A 23,396-nucleotide genomic window follows, 5' to 3' on the forward strand; every position below is an offset into this window, starting at 1 on the left:
CGACTCAATTGTTATATAGCATGACAATGTTCTCTCTGTTCAATACAATTATTTATCCTTTAGACAAGTTTTTGTTAGGTTTCATGGTTTTGTTTTTTTTTGAATTATAACTCGAAGAAACTGCACTTGGCACGAAGATCTGATCGCGCTGGCTCAGCCTGCCATACCTATGGTTATCCGGAAGCATAAATCTTCAAGGTTAGGACCTCTGCTGCGCATTGGCTTCCGCAGAGAAACGACGCCCATGAGAATCAAACCTTGACTGCCTGTCTAGCAGCCAAGGCTGCACCCCACTAAGCCAACCCCTCCTGGGGCAGGGTTTCAGTTGAATATGGACACTAATCTCACGGATTGCCCTGGGATTTAGAATCAGAATGATAGGCACCCGAACTTACCCTTGAAATCTCAGGGGTTGCCGTGATTTCAAATCAAAATCACGGGTTGCCTGAAATCTCATGTTCAACCGAACATGAGATTTCAGGTTATTAGAATCTCTTTCCCAGGTTCCCTTGAGAAAGCGATTCTGAATGATCCAACCGAACATCCCCTAATAGTTCGCTGGTATTCAAAATATCGCTGTATTTTACCTATCGCGAATTTCTCCTAAAGAGATTTTGTAATTATCGGTTTAAAAAAGCAGAGAGAGAGAGAGAGAGAGAGAGGCGCCATGAGGGACGACAGCAGCAGTGGCGAGGAGGACGGCGATGAAGAGTGGAGGTCGGCGATCAATTCCATGGCGGCGGAGGCGACCACGCCTTCCCTCACAAAGAATCGTAACGGCGACGATAGTCACTCCGACGAAGACGACGGCGAGGAGGCTAAGCCGAGGCCACCCAACCCCTACAAGCTGAAGGTTATACTCTTTTCCCCTTCACAAAGTATCACCATCATCCTCTTGATTGTATATATTGAAACCGCATATACTTCTTCACCATGTCAACTTCCACACTTTTTTTTGTTCCCTTGCGACTCTTTTTCCTTTTTTCAGGTGTAATCGAAATATAAGTTTTGGGTTTCACCAGCCAAAGAATTGGGTGAGGATGGTGTTCCTGCATTCTTACTGTGATGGGGTGTTTCGATGCACCCACTTATCCATTTAAGCAGGATAAGTTGGAAAATCGCATTGGGCGTTAGGATGCAAATCCCCAGATTGTTCCACTTTTTCTGTATAAGTGGGTGCATCTAAACACCCTTTAAAAGGAAAACCGGAAATGCGATACGAAAACCAAGATTACCAACCACTTCAAAAATATTGCGTTTGAATGATAGAAGAGAAATGGGGACTGTATAAATTGTTTAGTTTTGATGGTGAAAGCAAATACAACGGCTTGATAATGGGGTAACCCGCTAAAAGCGACGGGAAGTAACCCCTTTGCTTTGATTTTGTCTTCCTTGACAATGGTGTCTCACTTATCAGATTCCATTGTGGAAGAATTGCCCAATGGACCACAGGACTCAATGAAGCAGCTAGGAAGCCTGTTGTGGAATTGGGAACGTGTGGTATACAAGCGAGCTGCGAGCCTCATTATTTCCTGCATTTATCTCTGTCGCTGGGGAATCATGGATGTGAGGCTGCATCTTCGTAGTTATGCAGTTAACAAGAAATTCCGTTTCCTGTTTATTAGAGAATGCTTGCGTTTTAGTTCGTTTCACATATACGTTTTTGGGTGAAACTACCTACTGTTAAATAGTCTCAAAACAATAAAGCATCTTTTTGTTGCTTTCAGAAAATGGAGAGTTTATTTGTAATTTATTTTGAGGTTATATGTTATGAAGTTCATGTTTTTGCATTTTATTTTTGGTGTACATTTGGATAATTCAGCTGTTAGAATTGGTGGTCCTGGAATAAATAGATTGTACTATGTACTTGTTGCTATATTGCGATATTGGAGTTCATTGGAAACATATAGAATAAGACGAGGGGGTAGAATGGGTGTAGGAGTGGTCTTTTGGTTTCCGAGAAACTGTAGAGGGAGGGAGGGTTTGGAGAAGACTGCTGGCAGTTTCATGCTTTCGAAGGACATTAGAGAGGATAATCCCACATTTGGCATACCAGAATATTTACATATTACAATATCTCATTATTAATATATTTTAACACACCATTTTTCGGTATCCAGAGAGAGAGAGAGAGAGAGAGAGAGTAGTGGCTCCACCTTTTGAGAAGACTGCTGGCAGTTTCATCCTTTTGAAGGACATTAGAGAGGATAATCCCACGTTTGGCATACCAAAATACTTACACATTACAATATCTCATTATTAATATATTTTAAGACAACATTTTTTGGTATCCAAACATACTAATCACTTTCACTTTCATACAATATCCCCTTATGTACCAGTCATTGGAAAATTTGATAAAAATGGCTGTATCCCTGTATCCACCAACGTATCTATTTGACATTCATGATCTGGCTATCCAGGCAATTGGTCCCATCTCCATTATAGTGAACTAAGGTGTTGGTTTGTGTTTAGAAATGAATTACTGAATTCATAGTTCAAATCACTTGGGTGCCTACTATAGCATTGAGTTGGATGGTAAGGAAAAAGGCCCATTTATCACATGCAGAATTGGTGAATTCCAGTCTATCATGAAGTGCTTTAGGAATGATTGTAGATAGATGTTATAAAGCTTATCAATAATGCACTCATAAGTAGACAGTGACTGCATATGGTACACAAGAGGATAAACTAAACATACTGGTTTTCTTGATTTAAATGTCCATGGACTCCCAATTATGCAACTATATAGCAAAAATCGTATCTAGATTGGAAGTTGTAGGAGAAGAGAAAATCATGAAGGATAAGAAAAAAGGCTCATTCATCGCATGCAGAATTGGTGAATTCCAGAGAATCATCAAGTGATTTGGGAAATGTCTTAGATAGACGTTGTGAAGCTTATCAATAGTGCACTCATAAGTAGACAGTGACTGCATATGGTACAAGAGGATACTCTATGCCAAACCTACTGGTTTTCTTTATTTAAATGTTCATGGACTCCTAAATTCCGCACCTATATAGCAAAAATCCTAGCTAGATTGGAAGTTGTATGAAGGGACAAAATCTGGAAAGATAAACCACCTAAGTGGTTTCCAGGCCTTTAAGACATGTAACACAATTGCATTGATAAGGTCGACCTAACCCCAACTTGCATGCCAAAAGGTTGAAAAAATGTAATCAGCAAATTAGTACAGTACGACTCATTATTAGAAATTGTTGTAATATTTGAAAAATAGAGGAATCAACTTGGCTAGCAGATGTCTGATGTGCCTCTCTCCATAAAAGAAAAATATTTAGTCCCGCTAAAACTACTTTGCAAAGTAACGAAATGTTTAGTCATATTGAAATGATGAGCAAATTGACTTTATATAGGGTGGATTGCACATACAGGGTAAGACCCTTGGAGGCCAATGAAATGCATGTGCATTTGCGTTTGCATTTTGGCTTATGCTCTGGCCCCTGGCCCTGGATCTAGTTCTAGCTCGGCTTGGTTCAACTTGATTTTTCCTTGGCCATGGCTTTGGCCAGTCAACCCAGTTAGGGTTGGCTTTAGTTGGGATTGGTCTGGGTTTTGCTTTATCTTTGTTTATGTTGACCATTAAAGATTGTGCTTTTCCATTTTCATGACAATTCTAAAAGAAGCTGTTAAAAAGTTAAATCTTGACTGTGGGAGATTGTTAAAAAGTTAAATCTTGACTGTGGGAGATTGTTGTTGTTCAAGGGTCACGTTTCATCGTGGAGTCAAACATAAACCACAACCAATTCCATCCTAAAATGAGCTACTTAACTGTCCTTTGGCTATATGACCTTTCAAAATAACCGTCCTTTAACTATATTACTAAATGAAGCCTATCCTCTTCCTTATGAAAGGGTATTAAGGCCGAGACTTTTTTATAGTTTTGTGGTTCTCTAGACAAATATTTGTTTAGTTGTATCGACTAGGGACTCACAAAATCAATGTTGTAATTATCGTATCAGAAGGGCTGGCGATACAGGTGTATCATACCGTATCATAAGATATGGAAAAAACCCCATTTAAAAAATCATAAAAAATAAAAAAATGCACAAAATATCAGAAAAATTTAGAAAAAAATTATATAATAAAATAGAAAAAAATCTAATTTAAGCATTATGAACAATTAAACATACACATGTACTACTATAACATGTGAAACGATATTGTAACAAACTAACAACTAACAACTAACAAAACAAAAGGTTTACTATTAAAGAGTCACTTTAGATAATAAGCAAAAGCAAAAAGTTTTGAGTAAAAAAATTCTAATAATCACATAATACAAAAATAAAATAAAATTTAAAATACCTAAACAAATTAAAAATATGTCCACAAAGATAATTAAAACACATTTTAGTCAGACTACAATATTAAGTAAACTTAATTATGAAAATTGAGCATGAATAAATATGTAAAAATTATCAAATATAAAAGCTATAATTATAATGTTATAACAATGTATCCATTACATATATCAAAAGAGTAAAGTAAACTAAAAATGGAAATAATGTCATTTCTATGTAGTAAGCATTAAAAAAGAGAAGTTTCATAATGTCTTCATTAATTAGTTTCACTAATTACAATAAGCACAAGAGTTGAATAATGTGTGCTCTTCCGTAATAATATTTCTCTTCTCTTCTTTCTTGTCTTACTAATCACAATAAATCAAGAAGAAACTTCTATTTTAATATGTTCACATAACTTATGAAATAAGTGAATAGGACTCTATCAAAGTCTTATTTATATAAAAAGTTGTCACTAAAAGTGAAAAAGGATCCAACATAAATTGCTTGAAAATTTTCAGCACAAAAAAGTGAAAAAGTTGCGGTATCTTACGATACGGTCAGATATGCTGCATTTTCCGATTCAAGGGGGTATATAGTAGTACCTCATGGACCAGCGATACTGTGATACACTGTATTGTATCATACGATACGATACTGATAACTGCACAAAATAATGTAATCATTTGAAATAGAAACATGAAAAATCTAAAAACACTAAAAAACTTAAATGTTTCAAAATACTCAACCAAAATATGATTATAATGGTTTAAAAAAACAAAGATAAAATATCAACCTTGGCGTCCCCTCATCTAGGTACTTGACTAGGTTCCTAGGCAGTAGACATGCACCGAGGTAGCCTAGGCGGGATTAATGAAGATTGAAGAAGAATTTCTCAGCATTTTCTAAAGAATGGTTACAGATACGACTTCTTTGTCTCACATTTTGATTTCTGAGTGCATGAGACCAATTCTGGTTCTGATGAAGCAGCCAGGTGGAAATGACTAGGGATGCACACGAGCTGGGTTCGAGCCAAGATTGGGCTGGCTCAGCTCGGCTTGGCTCGAGAAGGAAAACTGGCTGTTGAAGCTTGGTTTGAGCTCGAGCCGAGCTTGAACAGCCTATGCCCGGGATCGGCTCGGCTCGAGCTGAACACAATTATAAAAAATTTTCAAAGTTTTTTTAAAATTCATGTCAAAAGCATTTATTGAAAGAAACGTTAGTGGTGGGATTTGAACCCAGGTCACTCTCAGAAGAGTCCAAAGACTTACCCACTAAGGTAACACCTCTTTTTGTGTTCATGTAAAGAAAAATAATATACATGTATAAAATCTAATTTCTTTATATAACTATGTGAACCGAGCTTAATCGGGTTTATCGAGCCTAACCGAGCTGGACTACCTGTTCAAGCTCAGCTCGTAACATGTCAAATGTCACAGGACATTCCAGATACCATTGTCAATTCAGTGCGGCTACATGGATGAGATCCAGGGATGACAAAATCGTTGAACACCTAACTATGATGTATTTCATAGAGAAGCCTCCATGTAACCTTGAACCAACACACTTTACTTTTTAGTGTAAATTTATGAAACAAGGAAGGATTTGATGTCAAGCTAAACAGTTAAAATTTGTGACCAGGTGCATGAATATTGCACGTTTCTGTGTATACACACGCCCATGCAAGAGAGAGAGATGGCCAATACAACAAAGTTGTTATGATATAGAAAGAGATTAGATGGATGGGGAGCAAATACTGAAGCGAGCTTAGAAGGAACAAGTAGAAGGATGAGGTATCAATCTGTGATAGGTGGTAGAGATTAAGCAAACCTACAAAAAGAGAATATTTCAAATGCATACACTGTGGGGAGTGCATTCAGGTCTCCCCTCTGTCAGGTAGTCATTTCAAGGTATGCACAACAAGCCGAGCTAAGCTTGGGCTCAACCCATTTAAGCTCGGCTCAAGCACGTTCAAAAAATAAATGAGCTGATCTTCAACAAAGGTTGTGCTATGCTGCCTGAGGGTGAAATATTGTTGTGCACTTGTTTTATATGGATTTTATGCTTCTTGAAACAAAATCATGACTTCTAAATAGGGATGGACAACGAGGCATTCCACATGTAGCTGGCTTATTCTTGGCTTGTCTAAGGGCTTGCTCGAACTCATTTAGTGAGTACAGTCTCAACATTGTCTCGTAAGCCAGCCAAGTTGGAGACTACGTGGTCTCAGATCCAAACCCATCCCAGGTAGGCTTGCTAAGGAAATAACATTTATATGCACATAGTTTTTACATGGCATTCTACAGAAAAGATAGTGTTAGCACATCAGTGTGCCTTTTGCATTTGGCAAGTCATATATTCAAATCTTGTTCCCTTCACCTTTGTAATGTAAGTGTGATAAGCTGATCTTGCACATCCTGATCTTAGGCCATGGCTTGGCTTGCCTTCATTTGCATTTTTGCTTCTAAAAGCATGAGCTGTTGCCTATTGGTAGTGGATCTCAAATCTGGTTTTGCCAGTGCTGTTCAAATACAATTGTGTCTGGACCAGTATAGTAATCTACCAGAACTTACATAATTGTATGTGGATGTATTTTTTCTTTGTTTTCCGCCTTCCCGTTATTTTAAGAAATCTATGATTTTTGCAGAAAATGTGAACAACTGCATGTTTTTGTCAAAGGACAAGTGCACATACATTGTGTGCATAAACACTCATGCACCCTCACAGGCACACATAATTCATGTCTCTCAATCTTAGTAATTGTTCACTGCTATACTTGCAGTATGTGGTTCAGGTAATGTTGGATTGATGAGAGGTACCAAAATTTGTTTGCAATTTCGGAAAATGATAACTATCAAATATCTGTTTGACTTGATGACAGGTTCAGAAGATTTTACATGATTTTTTGGACAAGAATTTAGTTATGGTGAAAAACCCAATCCCAGTTTTAAGTGACAAGCCTGAGCAAAATGAAAGTGGCATCCGCTTATTTCGCCGAGCACCTCCAGGGTTGACCCTCATGCCAGGTGATACTGAACTTAGCATCCACCTCGTGTGTGGGTGATGCTCTGTTTGTTCTATGGGTAAAACCTGATGGCAAGATTTGCTGTTCTTAACAGATACAGTTTTAGCACCAAGAAAACGACCAAAAATTCTTCCATACGAAGAAATTGATGAAAGATCAAAGGAGGTTTGTTATTTGCACACAGAATGACAATTTATGACATGATGCAATAGGAAACTTTCTACCACATTAACTGTGAAGTAGTCAATCTCGAAGAATGAATTTGTTGGTTTGAGACCTTTGTTCATGCATTTTGGATGGTCCTTGTTAGGTAATCTTCAAAACGGATAACCGAGATTGATTACTATTACTCCCTGGTGACATAATGCTGGGAAAGTATCATGCTGCATCTTTCATCTTCAGCAAATGCAAATCCATTGTTCATTTTTTTAGTGAACTGCTGTAGCCTCTATGAGGGAGAGAGTTTTTCTGCTTATTGATTTGGTGGGTTTACAGTTCAAACGCCGCATTCGATCTGTTGCTGTTGATGGTGCTGATATAATTGCTGCAGCAGAAGTGGCACGACAGAGAGCACTGACAAGGTTTGAATCAAAACTTGCTGCAGCACATGAAGCTGCTAAAAGAGAGGAAGCAAGAGTTGCAGAGTTGAAAAGGCTTCGAGGAGAGAAGTGGCTACCTTCTATGGCTAAACAAATGCGAAGGACCTGTTGATAGAGAAATTTACATGGTAAAATTATGAAGGGAAGCTTGAACGTGCTATCGAGCTTGTTTCCCAACAAGAGTTATCTGTGGATGGACTGCCCTGCATGGTCGGCTTGTCTTAGAAATTGAGCTTTGATGAGGCTTCTCTGTATGATTGGTGTTTATATTGCCAAAATTCATAGTGGTCATATCTTAACAGTACCAAGACTCGGTGCTTCATAAAAAAATTACTGTTTGTTCTTGAGTAACTTGCCGATTTGATGGTCTAACAGACTCTTTACTGGGTGGTATGATGTCTAAACTAAATCCTGTATTTCATTCAATCTCAGCAGTGAGACTCGGTCTTTGAACCAAGCCCTTGCTTTGTGCCTCCTGAGCATTTTTGGTTCCGTAATACTCCCATGCAAGAAGAAAGGCTAGAAAGTGTGCAGGCATTCTATTTTATCTGAACTATGCTAGTTGGACACGTCCTGCTCTGCAAACCTGGGTCATTGACTGGATGACTGTAGGAGCGAGCCTCTACAAAGTGTTTTCTTGGGCAAATGAATTTGTTGGCAAATTTTAAAATGCGATATTTTTCTCAGTTTTTGCAGAAAATCTTCTTGAAGATGAAAATATTTGTAAAATATGAAAAATAAATATTGATAGAATAAGCTACAAATTTAAATGAGAGTTTTCTTTTCTTTCTTTTTTGGTTGAATATGCAAATAAAACTGCATATAAATTCACTTTGGTAATTTTGTTGTTTATGATAAAATCATGATGCATGACTTCATTGTCATTTCTCCATTTGGGATATTCCTTAACCTTCCATCAGTTATGGCAAACATTGGAAACCAACAAGAACAATTTAAAGGAAAAAGACAAAAATGAACCGAACTAGAATCTTTAGATAGTTTGGTTACAAACTTGAATCTCAGCCAGTTAGGATACGGTAACCATAATAATCAATAGCACCCCATTGGTGCGCTTATGCGGTTTGGGAGTCTGTTAACCGAAACAAGGTACGTTAGTGAAGCAAAGCTAACAGTTTTGGTGCCACCCCATAGATTTCCTGTATTCAGTATTTCAGTCGTCATTGGTTGCTGTTATTATTGGGAACTGGGTAGAGTTGCAGAGGTATATGATCTGATTGGTGCATAACGGTCTTTGTAAACGTTGAAACAGAAGGCTGTGAAAGAAGGCCTTTATTTCTTGCAAAGATGGTAAGCTATATATACTTTTTTCTTGAGCTTTTGGGGCTTCATTATCAGAGCTCTTTCCCATTTCTTGATTTGTGCCTGTTATCCTCTAGGATTGGTGGAACTGTGCTGCTGATATGAGGATCTGTTTGGCAGTGGTGGAAGGAATGAGTATGCTTTTCAGCTTTCTTGGTGTTGCACAAGCGTAGGCTTTTGGCCTTCTATGAAGGTGTTGGGTCTGTGGTGAGAAGTGTGATCAAAGTGCTGTTTCTTGGTGTGGTGGTAGCAAGGGAGTGGCTGTAGTTTGGTTTTGAGTTTTGTTGTGTTACATTTAATGGAATCAGTTGCATTGTAGCTTTTCTCTTCTGGGTTAAGAACTGACTTGAATAGACATGTGAGTTTGCAAAATCCGTAGGCATTGAGCATCTCTCTCTCTCCAGAAATGCTGTGATCATTACAGTAGGAAATATAGGCATTTGTTTGTCTGAAAATGAAAGCCATTTGATAACACTTTGATGTATTTGGGTCATGTTTTGTGGGGGTTGGAAAGTGCTTGGGCATTGGAAAGCACTCGGATCTGTTGAGAGAGAGAGAGAGAAATGGGAAGAGTTGAGGGGCACCCGGGGGATATGGGTTCAAAATTCCTCCACTTTATTACTGTTTACCCAAAATCAGCTAGACCCATTGTATTCTCCACTATATTGTATAATGGATCAAATTGATCTGCTGAAATTCTTTTCATTTAGTTGACAAAAAAAATCTAAAACATACAAGTACATCTTAGTTCATAAAGTAGAGAGTTTTTTTTTTTTTAATAAATTGGATGCCTGCATTGCTGTTCTATGTCACAATGATTCCTGGGCACCAGGACGCAGGATTTGGGTTTGACTCGAAAGTTTGATTTTTTTTTTAAAAAATGCGACACGAGGTCACATAAATTTTTTATTTTTTAATCAATAAAAATTATTTTCTGAATATTTTAACATTAAAAATGGATTTTTATTAACATAAAATTAAACTATAATAAAATATAATGTAAAAATATTAAATAATTCTGTTCCTGCCGTGCCAGTGTCGGCATGTCTGCTCGCATCACCATGAACACAGTTACACGGCCAAAATGGCGTGTCCCCGTGACAGTTGCTGTTCTAGCTGAAGTACTTTCATTCCATATACCTCTTGCGGATACATATATTAATGAACACTTCATACTAAAGCTACATAAAACAAAAGGTTCATGATTTCATTGGGCTGAGCTCGCATGGGCTCTGCACACATGGTTAGGTGGGTCCGCCTAAGGTTTCATGTTGAAGTCTAGAGTTCGATACCTGAGGTGCATGCCCTTTGAAAGGCCTAACAAAGCCAAATAGGAAAGCATCCCCAGTGGGCAGGGGGAACGCTAATGCATGTAATAATCACATAAATAAAAATACTGACTTTTGTAGAAAAATCACAACTTTTTATGGAGTTTCAGGTCAATACCGGTACGGGTTGAGACTACCTCGGCACAAACCCTATCCAAAACTTTTAAAATTTTGGACCCATAACTAGGGATGCAAATGGTCCGGATCCAGTATGAACATCTTATGATTTTTTGCTGTTTTGGACCCGATACGGATGCAACTTTTCTTTGTATTTAACTGGTCCGGATCTGATCCGTTTATCCTTACAGATAACCGATCCTATCACTAGATGGATTGAATCGACGTATGCTTGGATTGGTCCAATCCATCGGGTCATGGGTCGGATCGGTAAAACCGGTTCGTCTTTTCCCGAGTCCCGAGTCTCTACTAGGAACTCTGTATTAAGGGAGGCGGTCTGCAGTATCCCCTTCTCTTCTTCGTTAGAGAGAGGGAGGGAGAGAGAGACGGAAGTGGAAGAAAGACACAGGCCGATATGTCTCACAATCCTTCTCAACTCCTTCCAGCAGGTCTCTCTCTCACTCTCTCTACTGTATTGCATAAAGTTGGTTGCTTTTCTGAATTTTTTGTGGGTTTGGTGTGTGTGTGTGTGTGTGTGTAAAGAGTTGATCGATAGGTGCGTGGGATCGAAGATATGGGTGATCATGAAGGGAGATAAGGAGCTCGTGGGCACCCTCAGGGGTTTCGATGTCTACGTCAACATGGTTCTCGAAGACGTCACCGAATAGTAATCCTCTTTCACCCTCTTCTTTTTCTTCCTCCCTTCCCTCTGTTCGTTTTCTCTTTGTTCACTACGCGATCTTTTGGAAGTTGGGTTTTCTTCTTGTTGGTTTAAGCTTTTTGGTATGTGGGTTGTTCCAATACCTTTTTTTGTTGGTGGGATTGATGCGAACGTGTTTGCAACAATAGAAGGTATTAGTTTAGAGCTCGTATTTTCAATTTTTTTGGTTGGTTTGGACCATAGTTACTGGAAGGTTGTAAAAGCCTCGGAATCTCGCTTCTGAAGTGTGCGAGCACTCGTTTCTTCAACGCTTTCGGATTTTTTTGAGATCACTTCTGGAGAATGAAAAGTCTGTTTTACTGCATATGAGAGCGAACTTTCTTAATGTTAAAAATGCATCTTTAATGTTATAATAGTTTTACTTTGTTTTTTAGAAATTACGACTTTCTTAATGTTGAAAATGCACCTTTAAATTTTAATGTTCGAATAGCTTTACTTTTCTTTTTAAAAATTGCGGTTTTTAATGAAATCTTCATTTATGATGAGTAATTCTTTGTAAAATATGCTTAAATAGGCACAATTTCTGTTTATTTTGTTATGCCACTTTCTACTTGCTTTCGTTGTTGTTGTTACTAGTTTCTCCTTATGCGTCTTAAAAGCTTCACACTTCACACATTTCTTAAACACTGGCTCGCTGCTTCACGCTTTCCCATTCTTGCATCCACTCATCAGTGGCATAAATAGAGTTTTCCCAAAGTATTATGATATTTTCGAGATTATCTCAGCGAGAATATCACAATAAACAAAAACTAAATAAAAATATCAGTGATATTTGTGACATAGGTTCTTTCTTCAAGGCACACGTGTGTGTTGCTTACGCACACACATGCAGAAACAAAAGATGTGCACCCATATATGTCAAACAGCCATTGCTATCTCTTATGGGGTGTTTAGAAACACCCACTTAACCAGAAAAGCAGGCGTAAGCTGGGATGTGGCACTGTGAAGCATAATAGAATCACATATTATTTCAGTTATCTGGGTAAGTGTGTGGATGCAAACACTGCCTTATTGGGTAGTATTGATGCTTGATGGTGAATCCAGTGTCATCTTCATGTTGACAATCATAAGTCAATATGCTATGAAACAGGGCTAAGAAACAAACCGAGTTGTTGAAAGATTAGCTTAGTTCAGTTCATGAGATCGCTCATTTGATCTCTTGGTAAGCAAAGTTATGAGCTTCTTGCATAAATTATGGAGCTGAACAAGAACAAGGAGTGATTGGTTCAGCTTGTTCAGCTCGGTTAAGAACTTTTTTGAATGTGATATTGATGTCATGACCGTTTTTGTATTTCTAGTGCGGTGAATTGGGAGAAGATAGAAGTCCTTGTCAATGTTAAAGCAGTGTCATCATTTTACATTGGCTGCATAACTGATTGCTTTTAAGCCATCTAAAGTAGTTCTCCTTATTCCATTTTATGTTGTAGGTAATGTCTGGAAAGTGTAATGAAATGGTGGTCTTCAACAAATGCACAAATAACTCACAAACAAGTGTCTATTGGAGACACTACAAGCATGACCCTTGAAAGGGTATAAAAGGAAGAACACTTGAAAAATAAATAATACTTTATCCATGAACAAAATGCTTAAGAAGCATGGTTATTTACATTGAAGGGGTTCACCCCTATATATACAAAAAAGTGTAAGAGAGAGGAGAGCTCATTTTGAGCTCTCCAAAAGAGACGTTGGATTCCAACGTCTCTTAATATAGCTGTTGGACTGCTGTTGGACTACAGTCCAACAACATTTATTATTATAGCTGTTGGACTACAATCCAACAGCTATTTGCACAGTCAAGTTCCAACAGGAACTTGACTGGATCAAATATCTAGTTTCTATTGAACTAGATGCTAAAAAAGAAAATAAAGAAAAATAGAAAAAGAAAATAATAAAAGAAAATATATATATATTACAATTTACATTTTAACACTCCCCCTCAAACTTACAGTACAATGAGCGAAAGTTTGTCTAAGAGGAAGTGAAATCTGAGAGCAGCGAGAGGCTTGGTGAAAAAGTCTGCTAATTGATATTCTGATGTAACATATGGCAGATCAATGGTTCCATGTAAGTATTCCTCTCTGACATAGTGATAGTCCATCTCAATGTGTTTAGTGCGCTCATGAAATGTCCGGTTGCTTGCAATGTAGATCGCACTTTTGTTGTCACAACACATCTTTGAAGCTTGCGTTGCTTTAGCTCCCATATCCGCTAGCAATCGTTTGAGCCAAACAACCTCCATAGTGGTGGTTGCCATGGCTCTGTATTCAGCTTCGGTGGAGGAAAGAGAGACTTTCTGCTGCTTCTTGCACCTCCACGAAATTAAGGTTTCACCTAAGAACACACAAAAACCAGTAGTTGAGTGTCTATTATTGGGATCACCTCCCCAGTCAGCATCAGTATATGCAATTAAATTTAATGAATATGAAGCAGACAAGAAGAGTCCTCGTGAAAGAGAGGATTTTAAGTATCTAATAATACGCAAAATCGCTCCCATGTGCACGGAGGTGGGAGCATGTTGAAACTGACTGACTGTATGAACCGCATGAGTTATATCTGGCCTAGTAATGGAAAGATAAGAAAGAGCTCCAACAAGCCGTTTATAAGGAGTAGGATCATCAAGAAGTTCTCCATCATCAATTTTCATTTTAACATTGACAACTTCTGGAGTGTCTACTTTCTTATCATCTGTAATTCCAGACCTGGAAACGATATCAAGAGCAAATTTAGATTGAGATATCAAATACCCCCGAGGGGCCTAAGCAACTTCAGTGCCTAAAAAATATCTTGATAAACTTAAGTCAGTCATTTCAAAGTGAGTTTTAAGAAGAAATTTGATATTTGCAACTCCCTGTTTGTCGCCTCCAGTGATGATCATATCGTCCATATAGAGAAGAAAAATAATGATGCCTGCATCAGATTTCTTAACAAACAAAACAATGTCAGTTAAACAAGGTTGAAAACCAATATCAAGCATAACATGACTAAATCGGTCATACCAGGCTTTTGGAGCCTGTTTAAGACAATAAAGAGCTTTTTCTAGACGAAGAGCTTTACCCTTAGGGATACTAATACCAGGTGGGGTTTCCATGTATACTTCTTCAACGAGATTCCCATTCAGGAAAGCATTTTTGACATCTAATTGAAAGATAGGCCATGTTCTAATGGAGGCCAAGGCTATTAAAGTTTTAACAGTGGTCATACGGGCCACAGGAGCAAATGTTTCTTTATAATCGATGCCATACTCTTGGGCATATCCTTTTGCTACTAAACGAGCCTTATATCTTTCCAGAGTCCCATCACTTTTGGTTTTGACTTTGTATACCCACCTACAACCTATAGGTTTCTTACCCGGAGGGATATCTTGTATCGTCCAAGTATTGGCCTTTTCTAGTGCATCCAATTCTATTTTCATGGCTTCTATCCATTCTATATGATTTTTTGCTTGAGAATAGGATGATGGTTCAACATATGATTGTATTAATGTAATGGCGGCCCTATACGTGGGTGAAAAAGATTCATAAGACACAAATTTTTCTGGAGGTTTAGAGATTCTAGACGTTCTTCTAGGTGAGACTTCAGAGTATTTTTGTAATGCACATGGAAGATTTTGCTCTCTACGTCTTGAATATTGTAGACTAACATCCCTATGGATTTGCTCTTCATTATCATCATTTTCAACAACAATAGGACTTTGATCATTGTCAAGGTCACATCCAACATCACATTCATTGGATTTTGAAGTTGGATCAATTAAAAACGAGTATTCAGTGACATCCTTGGATTTTTCAAATTCAAAGAAACTTTCTTTTTCCAAAAAAGATACATTTCTTGACACATATAATTTGTCATTTTGAAAATCGAAACACCTGTAGCCTTTTTTATTATCAGCATATCCTAAAAAGACACATGGGATTGCACGAGGAGAGAGTTTGTCATTTCTGTTGGTGAAAACAAAACATTTGCATCCAAAGACTCTTAATCTAGAATAATCTGGAGTTAAATTAACAAGCTTTTCTATTGGAGTTGTATTCTTTAATGAGGAAGATGGCATCCTATTAATGAGGTAGGTAGCAGTTAGGACCGCTTCAACCCAAAAACTTTTTGGAACTTGATTTGCAATTAGCAATGTCCTAGTAGTTTCCATAATGTGTCGATGTTTGCGTTCGGCTAGGCCATTCTGGTGTGGAGTGTGTGAACATGATCTTTGATGTGTAATACCATGTAAATTGAGATAGTCTTTGAATTTGTTGGACATAAATTCTCCCCTTGAATCAGTGCGAAAAACAGAAATATCATTTTGAAACTTATTTTTAACCATTTTATGAAATATTTGGAAGTTAGCAAAGACATCAGATTTATGTTTAAGAAAATAAATCCAAGTATGTCTAGAAAAGTCATCAATAAAAATGACATAATATGTATAACCACCTTTGGAAATAACTGGTGCGGGGCCCCAAACATCCGAATGTATTAACTCAAGTGGTCGTGAGGAAACAAAAGTTCTACTAAGAAATGATAACCTTTTCATTTTGCCAAGAATGCAGTCTTTACAAGAAAAATTTTCAGAATTACAAAATTTTTCCAAACATGAAAAATATTGAATTTTATACATATGAGGATGGCCAAGCCTTTTATGCCATAAATCCAATTCTAATTTCTGAATATTATAACAAAATGCATTCTTGGGTAATTCCAAAAAGTCCTCCTTCTCTATGGCCTTCCCCAATCAGCTTCCCTGACTGGCGATCCTGTACCCAACAACCATGAGAAGAGAAGGAGATATTACATCAATAATCAGATATTTGCGAGACAGATAAGAGATTCAAATTAAGTTTAGGGATATATCTAACTTCTGGGATAAAAAATCTTTTGGATTTTTGAAGATTTTCAAAACATCCTATTCCTTTTACTTCAAGAGATGTGCCATCGGCTGTAAAAACCTTTGACACACTTGAGTTATTTTTAAGACATTAGGATAGACTATTAACATTTGGGGTCATATGAAAAGAAGCACCAGAATCTAAAAGCCAAGGAAAGTTACCTGGACTGGAGAAAGATGCAACTGTCGCTCCAGTTGAGGCTTCGGTTGAGGAGGATACCCCTTTGAGAAGAGGTTGAAGGATTTCCATCAGTTGAGCCATAGACACAGGTGCATCTTGATCTTTTGACTCAGATTCAACAGATGCAACTCTTTTTTCTTCTCTTCTTTTTAACTTTGGACATTGAGGCCTATAGTGCCCCGGTTCATGACAATGATGACAAATAACTTTTCTTTTATCAAAGTCGCCGTTTTGCCTTCCAAAATGAGGCGGCTTGTAAGTACGAGTATGATTCCCCGATCTAGATACAGCTAAAACAGAGTCATCATCAACTTTTGGAGTACTTTTTCTAAGTCTATTTTCCTCCATAGTTAGCTCTTCTAGAGTATCAACAATAGAAGGAATTTTTTCACGATGTAAAAAGGCCGATTTGGTGGATTCAAACTCCGGCCTTAGACCATTCACAAATTGATAAAAATGTTCCATATCAAGTTGCTTTTGGCGAAGCTCGATGTCTTCGGCACAATGCCATTTGGGCTCAAGAAGAGCCAACTCTTTCCAAAGTTCGGACAACTCATTATAATATTCTCGAATAGTTTTATCCTTTTGAGTCATTGTCCGAACTTTATCTTGTAAATTGCATACATGTGCAATATCTTTAAGGGAATACATGTTTTTGAGGTATTCCCAAGCCTTATCGGCATGCTCAAACTTAGCTAGACTAGAGCATTTTTTAATGTCTATGCTATTGATGAGCCATGACATAATTTTTGCATGCCTTATCCTTCATTCTTTCCATTTCTTTTCATAAGTGGCTAACGCCTTACTCTTCTCTTCTTCCGTTAGAGGAACCTCTTTATCACCCTCTTTCTTGGTAAGAGATAGTTTAGGTTCCAAATCGGAACCATCCACTATACCCATAAACCTTTTCCCCAAATGTGGTGCTTCATAATCGAAGCCCACATTACATAGTTAGTATCATTTAGCTTAATAGGAATGATGGTGATCTTATCATTGTCATCCATCTTTTACAAGGGTAAGAGATGAATAAATAGGAGGAGAAAGAGAGAAAAATAAAAAGAAAAGAAAAAGAGTAGACAAAGGAATAAGAGAGAATACAAAACAAAATTTTTTTGTAGCACAAGTTCGCCTTTCTTCAAACAAATCTTCTTGAGCCAAGAACAAGGTGATGAAACACCTTTTGTAAATGTGGCACGGAAATCGAGGCGAAAGCACTTCAAGATCTAAGGATTTCGTAGCTTTGATATCATGTAATGAAATGGTGGTCTTCAACAAATGCACAAATAACTCACAAACAAGTGTCTATTGGAGACACTACAAACATGACCCTTGAAAGGGTATAAAAGGAAGAACACTTGAAAAATAAATAATACTTTTTATTTACATTGAAGGGGTTCACCCCTATATATACAAAAAAGTGGAAGAGAGAGGAGAGCTCATTTTGAGCTCTCCAAAAGGGACGTTGGATTCCAACGTCTCTTAATATAGCTGTTGGACTACAGTCCAACAACATTTATTATTATAGCTGTTGGACTACGGTCCAACAACATTTATTATTATAGCTGTTGGACTACAGTCCAACAGCTATTTGCACAGTCAAGTTCCCCCTGTACATACATATACTCCAACCTCCACCTCAAAAGTTTCATAAAGGTTGAAGTAAAAAAAAATAGATCTCCTAAAAGTAGTGGACTTTGAGAAGAAGTCAGCTATTGAAACTTCGAGTTCCCCCCCCTCTCCCAGAACTATTAACAGTCTAAATGCAAGGGTATGACTAGATGTTGCTTCCTGGCAATACATTAGAATGCAAATGAGCTAAACAAGAAAGTACACATCATATTACCGCACGATGATCCTGGTGAAAAATAAAAGGTAGAATGAGTATCAAGTTCATCTATGCTAAAGACCATGGATCTACAGGCTGTACTTGCCTGATTAATTTGCGCACCAGATTATCATTTTACAAGCTGCTGTAGAAGTCTCTAGACACCTGCAGCCTCTAAGTCACAACTTGCATTGCATGACCCTGTGGATGATGGTTAATGTGACTACGATCCAGACATGATTTAGTTGCAACTACAGATAAGGGCGAGTTATAACTACATATGATGTTCATCAATCTGTGTGTAACTTGTGCTTTTTTGTGCTATTTTTTAAGAACAATTTACAAAAACCAACCTAAGTTTGACCTATTTACAAATGACCGCCTAACCTTTAAACAGAAAGATGCCTGGGGTTAGAAAATATTTCTCAAAAGGCCATTTTTTCTAACTACAGTATCTTAACCACGGTTAGACTGCAGTTAGATGATGCAAAAAGACTCTTTTAGCCTTAAGTTGGGCCTTTGATCAAACGAGGGTCTTGCCTCATGCATGTACCTATTCATCGGACTTCATGCTTCATCATCATATTCACCATAGATCTTATTCATCATCGGTCGGAGGCAAGGCAATAGTTGTTTCAAACAACTTGTTTGTGAAGGTATAGATTGAACAATGCTTGAAGCTCATTGCTAGGCGAGCACGGTCACTGAAGGTCATTGGAAACCTGTCAACAGGAGAGGATTGCTACTGGGACCTCTCTCTCTCTCTCTCATGGCATCTCGTCGTCGCTCCCTAACAAAACCCATGATCTTCTCTTTGAAAAAACAATCAGATGCTTTCTTTTCCTCCCAGCCACTTCACCCCCTCTTGCCTCCCAATATGTATTTTCTTTGAGCTAAAGAGGTAAACCCACAGACTCCATCATTTATACAGGAATGATTTATTTTTCTCCATGGATGAATGCTCATTTCTTGTATTTTTGATGTTCAGATTTCTTGGAGAATTGTGTTAGTCTTCATTTTTTACATCTACGAATACCCCTCTCTGTGCATACTATCTCTTGGAAAAAAACTGGCAAATTTGATTAAGCTATTTAGGATTTAATTCTGATATTTCGGAAAATTGGTGGGGTAAATGAAGTTGATGCCAAGAAAGCTCATAGAAGATGCAGAAAAAGGTCCAGGTTAAGGGCAGGAAAGTCATTTTGCATCATGTAACCACGGTAACAACATTCTCAGAATGTTACCTTTTTTGTACAGGCAGCTTTCTGTACTTTTTGAAAGGTTAGGCAGTCATTTGTAAATAGATCAAATGTTAGGCGGGTTTTTATAAATTATTCTTTTTTTAAATATAAATTTAAGGGCTGTTTATTCTGTGATTGCTAACGGGAAGATTGAGCATGTCTAAATCTCCCCCTTTGGTCACAGGAAAAGGTTTTGCAAATAAAAGATCAAACATGCTAGGACATTCTCAGATAATGTTACTTTTTTGCAAGATCTAATTTCAATACTCATTTTGTTCTTTTCCCATCCAGTTCAATATCAAGCTAGCAAGAAGCATCTGTGCTTCTATAAAGTAATGTGAACATGGTGACCTTACAATATGTGGTGAGAGGTATAACAGTTTTTGTGGGGAAGAGTTCCCCTTTCAGAAAAAAATTTCTAGGCCTTCTTTGGATGCCTAGTTTGAGTTCTTGCTAACGGAACTTCTTGTGGGACTCATGTTTTAATTGTGTTGATGAAAGGTAGAGAAGTGTGGAAAGGTCTCAGAACTCCATTAATTCTCATAATCTGGACAATGTCAATCTTTTCAGTGATGTCTAGAATTACCGCTTAACACAGAAATCTTGCTGTTTATGGTAAATTGTCTGCAATAGGGTTTTAAAGGATAAATTGCCCAGCTAGTGCTATTTTTTTAGGGTTGTAATGAGTTTAATTTCTGTAATCTTCCTTTTTATTGAATGAGCTGGTTGTTTTCAGCAGCCTAACCTCAGCATGTATGTAGGACTGAGTGGTTTTTATTCACATTATCATAATGGTGTTCCATGCTTAACATCAGCCCGCCTGCAAAGCTCACACACACACACACACACACACACACACACACAGGTGTGCATATTTCATTGTGGTATCTGGGAATGACAATGCTTGCAAGAATTGTTACCCTCAAGTAATCTTATTTTGCATATTAATTGGTGACACTAAGAACACTGATAGAATATGATGGATTCTTGGAGGACCCTTTCCCATTTTTTTTATTTCTTAACGTTATGGATGTGGCTATCACAGTGAAATCACAGCTGAAGGGCGCCGCATAACAAAGCTTGACCAGATTTTGCTGAACGGAAACAATATTGCCATTGTAAGTGTAGTCTGATTTTTCTGGTACCACATTATGACAAGTTTTTGATTGCTTATAAATCTAAGTGTTTTCTGAAACAAACAAATCCTATGAAAATTTCCCTATAATAAATTAGCAAGGCTTATTTAACTTTAAAAAAACAAAAAATTGATGGCCTGGATAGCTTTTGATGAAAGTTGAAGATTAACACTGCTTTTGTCATCTTAAAAGAAAAAGGACCAAGGCAGTAGTTCAATGACTGCAACGGCCTTTGCATAATAAGTTGAAGATTATCAGTTTCCATCTAAAAACAACAAACATGTGCTTCTGTCATGGACGTTCATATTTGGCATTCTGGGATGTTCTATGAAGATTTTGTCAAGTTACTTTGCTTCTGATAAGATGCAGTTGCACATATTCCAAAATGTTCATTGTTTTCGCTTTTGAAAACCTTGTGTTATTGATGTCCATTGCAGCTTGTGCCTGGTGGTTCACCAGAATGAAGCAGGCATGTGTTTGGCAAGCAAGTGTCCATAAACGTGAGTCAATTTCTACATTCATGCATTCTAAAGCGACAGAATTTGTATTTGCTTATGCTTATTGCACTTGAAATTTCCTTCCAGGTGCATCTTTGAATTGCTAAGTTCTTGAAATTTCCTTCCAGGTGCATCTTTGAATTGCTAAGTTCTGTTTTGCCCTTGACATGGGATTGACGCTTCATGAGTTTCTCAATCTTAACATTGCTCTTGTTAGGTAGGCACAGTACTCGTTTGTCATTTTGAATGTATGCTAAAACTACAGTATGTATAACTGTAGTAGTTGGAATTAAAAAGTACCGCTCAACTCTTGTAGAATTCTGATGAATATTCAAGGAGTCTACCGTACTGAAGTATAGTTGCATTGTTGAACCATATCCATGAGAAGCCCTGATTTTGATATGGCTATAAAATGAACAACCATTGTTTCTTGGTCCTTTTTTATTCACTTTACTGAGAGAACAATGATTTATGCAAGGTCAAATGCCATCCTGACATTTCCGACTTTCCATTTTTCGTTCTTATGTGCATTATAGTTTGGTTCAGACATGAAGAATTACGTTTGATTGCCTTCTTCATACCATGTTTGCCAGAACCTGTTGAGAGAGAGAGAGAGAGAGAGAGGATATTGCATGCCTGGAATACATATGGCTCTATTTGCTTTTGCAATACAAGGTCGAGAAAAAAGGCCCCAAAGGGGTTTGGCGTAGTGGAATGGGACCTAGGCCACTAGGCTGGTCTAGGTTCAAATCTCATGGGTGTCACCTCTTGCGCAAGCCTAACAGTGGTGACTTCCTGGGGACAAGGGGGTAAGCCCATAGAGTTCTACGCTACCAAGACAGTGACCGTAAGTACGACAGGCAGAGCCAGCACGGCTATCTCTGATCCTGGGGTGGTTTCTCCGTGTAAATATTAAAAAAAGGTAAAGGAAAAGGGATATTCACATGTTCGCTCTCTGTGTGATTTTGCTGAGAGTTCCAAATCCTTTTTAACACACTTGGCCGTAGGAATTTCTCAATGATTCATTTTACTCTGATTTTGATCTTAGCAAATAATGGTGTTGATTAGATTGGGTGAAACGATTCATCCTTGTCGGACCAGCCCCAAATTGTGTGGACCTAACGGCGCCCATAAAAAAATTGTCACAATATCAGTTATGTATAACCTATGTTAACACGATGTATCACTCAACTCAAATCTTAGAAATTTCCAAAAACAATAGGCCGAAAAAAGGTACTGCAATACATCACGTTACTTGAGTAAAAATAAAGTTTTTTACCTGTTTTTTTTTTGAAATTTAACCTTTCAAATAATTTAGATAAACAAAACTAGAGATTTTAAGGGGTTGGATTTATAAAGATGAAAGAATATGATTCCCCAAGCCACATGGTTGATGCCTATACCTTATAGTTGTGAATATTCCAACATATAATGTGTTAACATGTAATTGCATTGAATCTTGTCATATGTTTTTTTATTTTCAATAATAAATGAAGATTGTAGATTTAGTGTGTGAATTTGATATTTCTTTATATGTTAGTGGCAACTTGTTTGCTGATAAATTAACAATATATAGGGATGTGAATGACAATCGATAAGTTGCTGATATATTAATTTGTGACCATGCATCAAACACCCGAATCAGCCAACGCTTGCTTCCCACTTTGGTGAGACAAAAGAGACGCACCCCTAGGGGTGTGACCCTTTTATCCTGGGCACACTTGTCCAGAATGAGTTGGCTTGAACAAGTTTGTGTGACCATCATACGTCTTGGGCATCTGGTCAAGGGACTATGAACTCAGGATTGATCCAACCAATTCATTTCTAGTGAGGCCTGTCCTTGCTACTAAGGGCGCATTTGGTCTGTTGACCAAACACTGCATGGACAGAACGTGCAGCACTTGTCCGGGACATGCCAGTTGCATCCCTGGGGGCGTGTCCTGCACACTCCATTGAGAAAACAAAGGGGAGGGGGACAAAGTAATTCAAATGCAGGGACCACTTTGTCCTGCCATTTCAAATGCGGAACAAGTCTAGCATGGGGCCCCTTTGTCCCCACACCGACTTGTCCTGCTTATCAAACACGGCCTAAGAAAACTTCTCTGACTTGACTTGACTAAATCTGGGTAAGAGGCTAAGCTACAACTTGCATAGGTTTAAGCCGGTCTCAAAACTGAGTACGATTGATTGTGGTTCACACTTCACGGATGGTTTATACCTGGTGAGTA

General features: G+C 37.8%; 2 protein-coding genes across 4 annotated transcripts; both read left to right on the forward strand.

Annotated features, from left to right (window-relative positions):
- The first annotated feature begins 649 nt into the window (after positions 1-649).
- On the forward strand, positions 650-8,378 carry LOC149847996 (uncharacterized). The gene is made up of 4 exons (XM_090010095.1): positions 650-853; positions 7,181-7,325; positions 7,419-7,489; positions 7,820-8,378. The coding sequence occupies exons 1-4, from the start codon at positions 668-670 to the stop codon at positions 8,033-8,035; spliced, it is 618 nt and encodes a 205-aa protein (XP_089866221.1). The 5' UTR covers positions 650-667; the 3' UTR covers positions 8,036-8,378.
- A 2,670-nt stretch (positions 8,379-11,048) lies between these two features.
- Positions 11,049-21,613, forward strand: LOC149847997 (sm-like protein LSM5). Of its 3 annotated transcripts, none has more exons than XR_016433151.1 (5): positions 11,049-11,137; positions 11,232-11,355; positions 20,581-20,653; positions 21,109-21,255; positions 21,297-21,613. XR_016433151.1 is itself a non-coding variant. In XM_090012687.1 (5 exons), exons 1-4 carry the CDS (start codon positions 11,104-11,106, stop codon positions 21,133-21,135), a joined length of 258 nt encoding a protein of 85 aa, XP_089868813.1. In that variant the 5' UTR covers positions 11,049-11,103; the 3' UTR covers positions 21,136-21,171; positions 21,297-21,613. The 3 variants fall into 3 exon arrangements, 2 of the variants coding, with proteins under 2 accessions (XP_089868813.1, XP_089868922.1); XM_090012687.1 differs by having other exon boundaries at positions 21,109-21,171; XM_090012796.1 differs by having other exon boundaries at positions 21,109-21,171; positions 21,256-21,475.
- The last annotated feature ends 1,783 nt before the right edge of the window (positions 21,614-23,396 follow it).

This window comes from Nuphar pumila, chromosome 1 (genome assembly GCF_984573655.1).
Source record: "Nuphar pumila chromosome 1, dmNupPumi1.hap1.1, whole genome shotgun sequence".
Lineage (NCBI taxonomy): Eukaryota > Viridiplantae > Streptophyta > Magnoliopsida > Nymphaeales > Nymphaeaceae > Nuphar > Nuphar pumila.

Bases quoted from the DNA above. Each gene is read 5' to 3' on its own strand.
- LOC149847996 (XM_090010095.1), top strand. From the start codon at position 668: ATGAGGGACGACAGCAGCAGTGGCGAGGAGGACGGCGATGAAGAGTGG. The intron at 854-7,180 runs GTTATACTCTTT...ACTTGATGACAG, and splicing joins CCAACCCCTACAAGCTGAAG to GTTCAGAAGATTTTACATGA. The intron at 7,490-7,819 runs GTTTGTTATTTG...GTGGGTTTACAG, and splicing joins TTGATGAAAGATCAAAGGAG to TTCAAACGCCGCATTCGATC.
- LOC149847997 (XM_090012687.1), top strand. From the start codon at position 11,104: ATGTCTCACAATCCTTCTCAACTCCTTCCAGCAG. The intron at 11,138-11,231 runs GTCTCTCTCTCA...GTGTGTGTAAAG, and splicing joins TTCTCAACTCCTTCCAGCAG to AGTTGATCGATAGGTGCGTG. The intron at 11,356-20,580 runs GTAATCCTCTTT...TGGCTATCACAG, and splicing joins CTCGAAGACGTCACCGAATA to TGAAATCACAGCTGAAGGGC.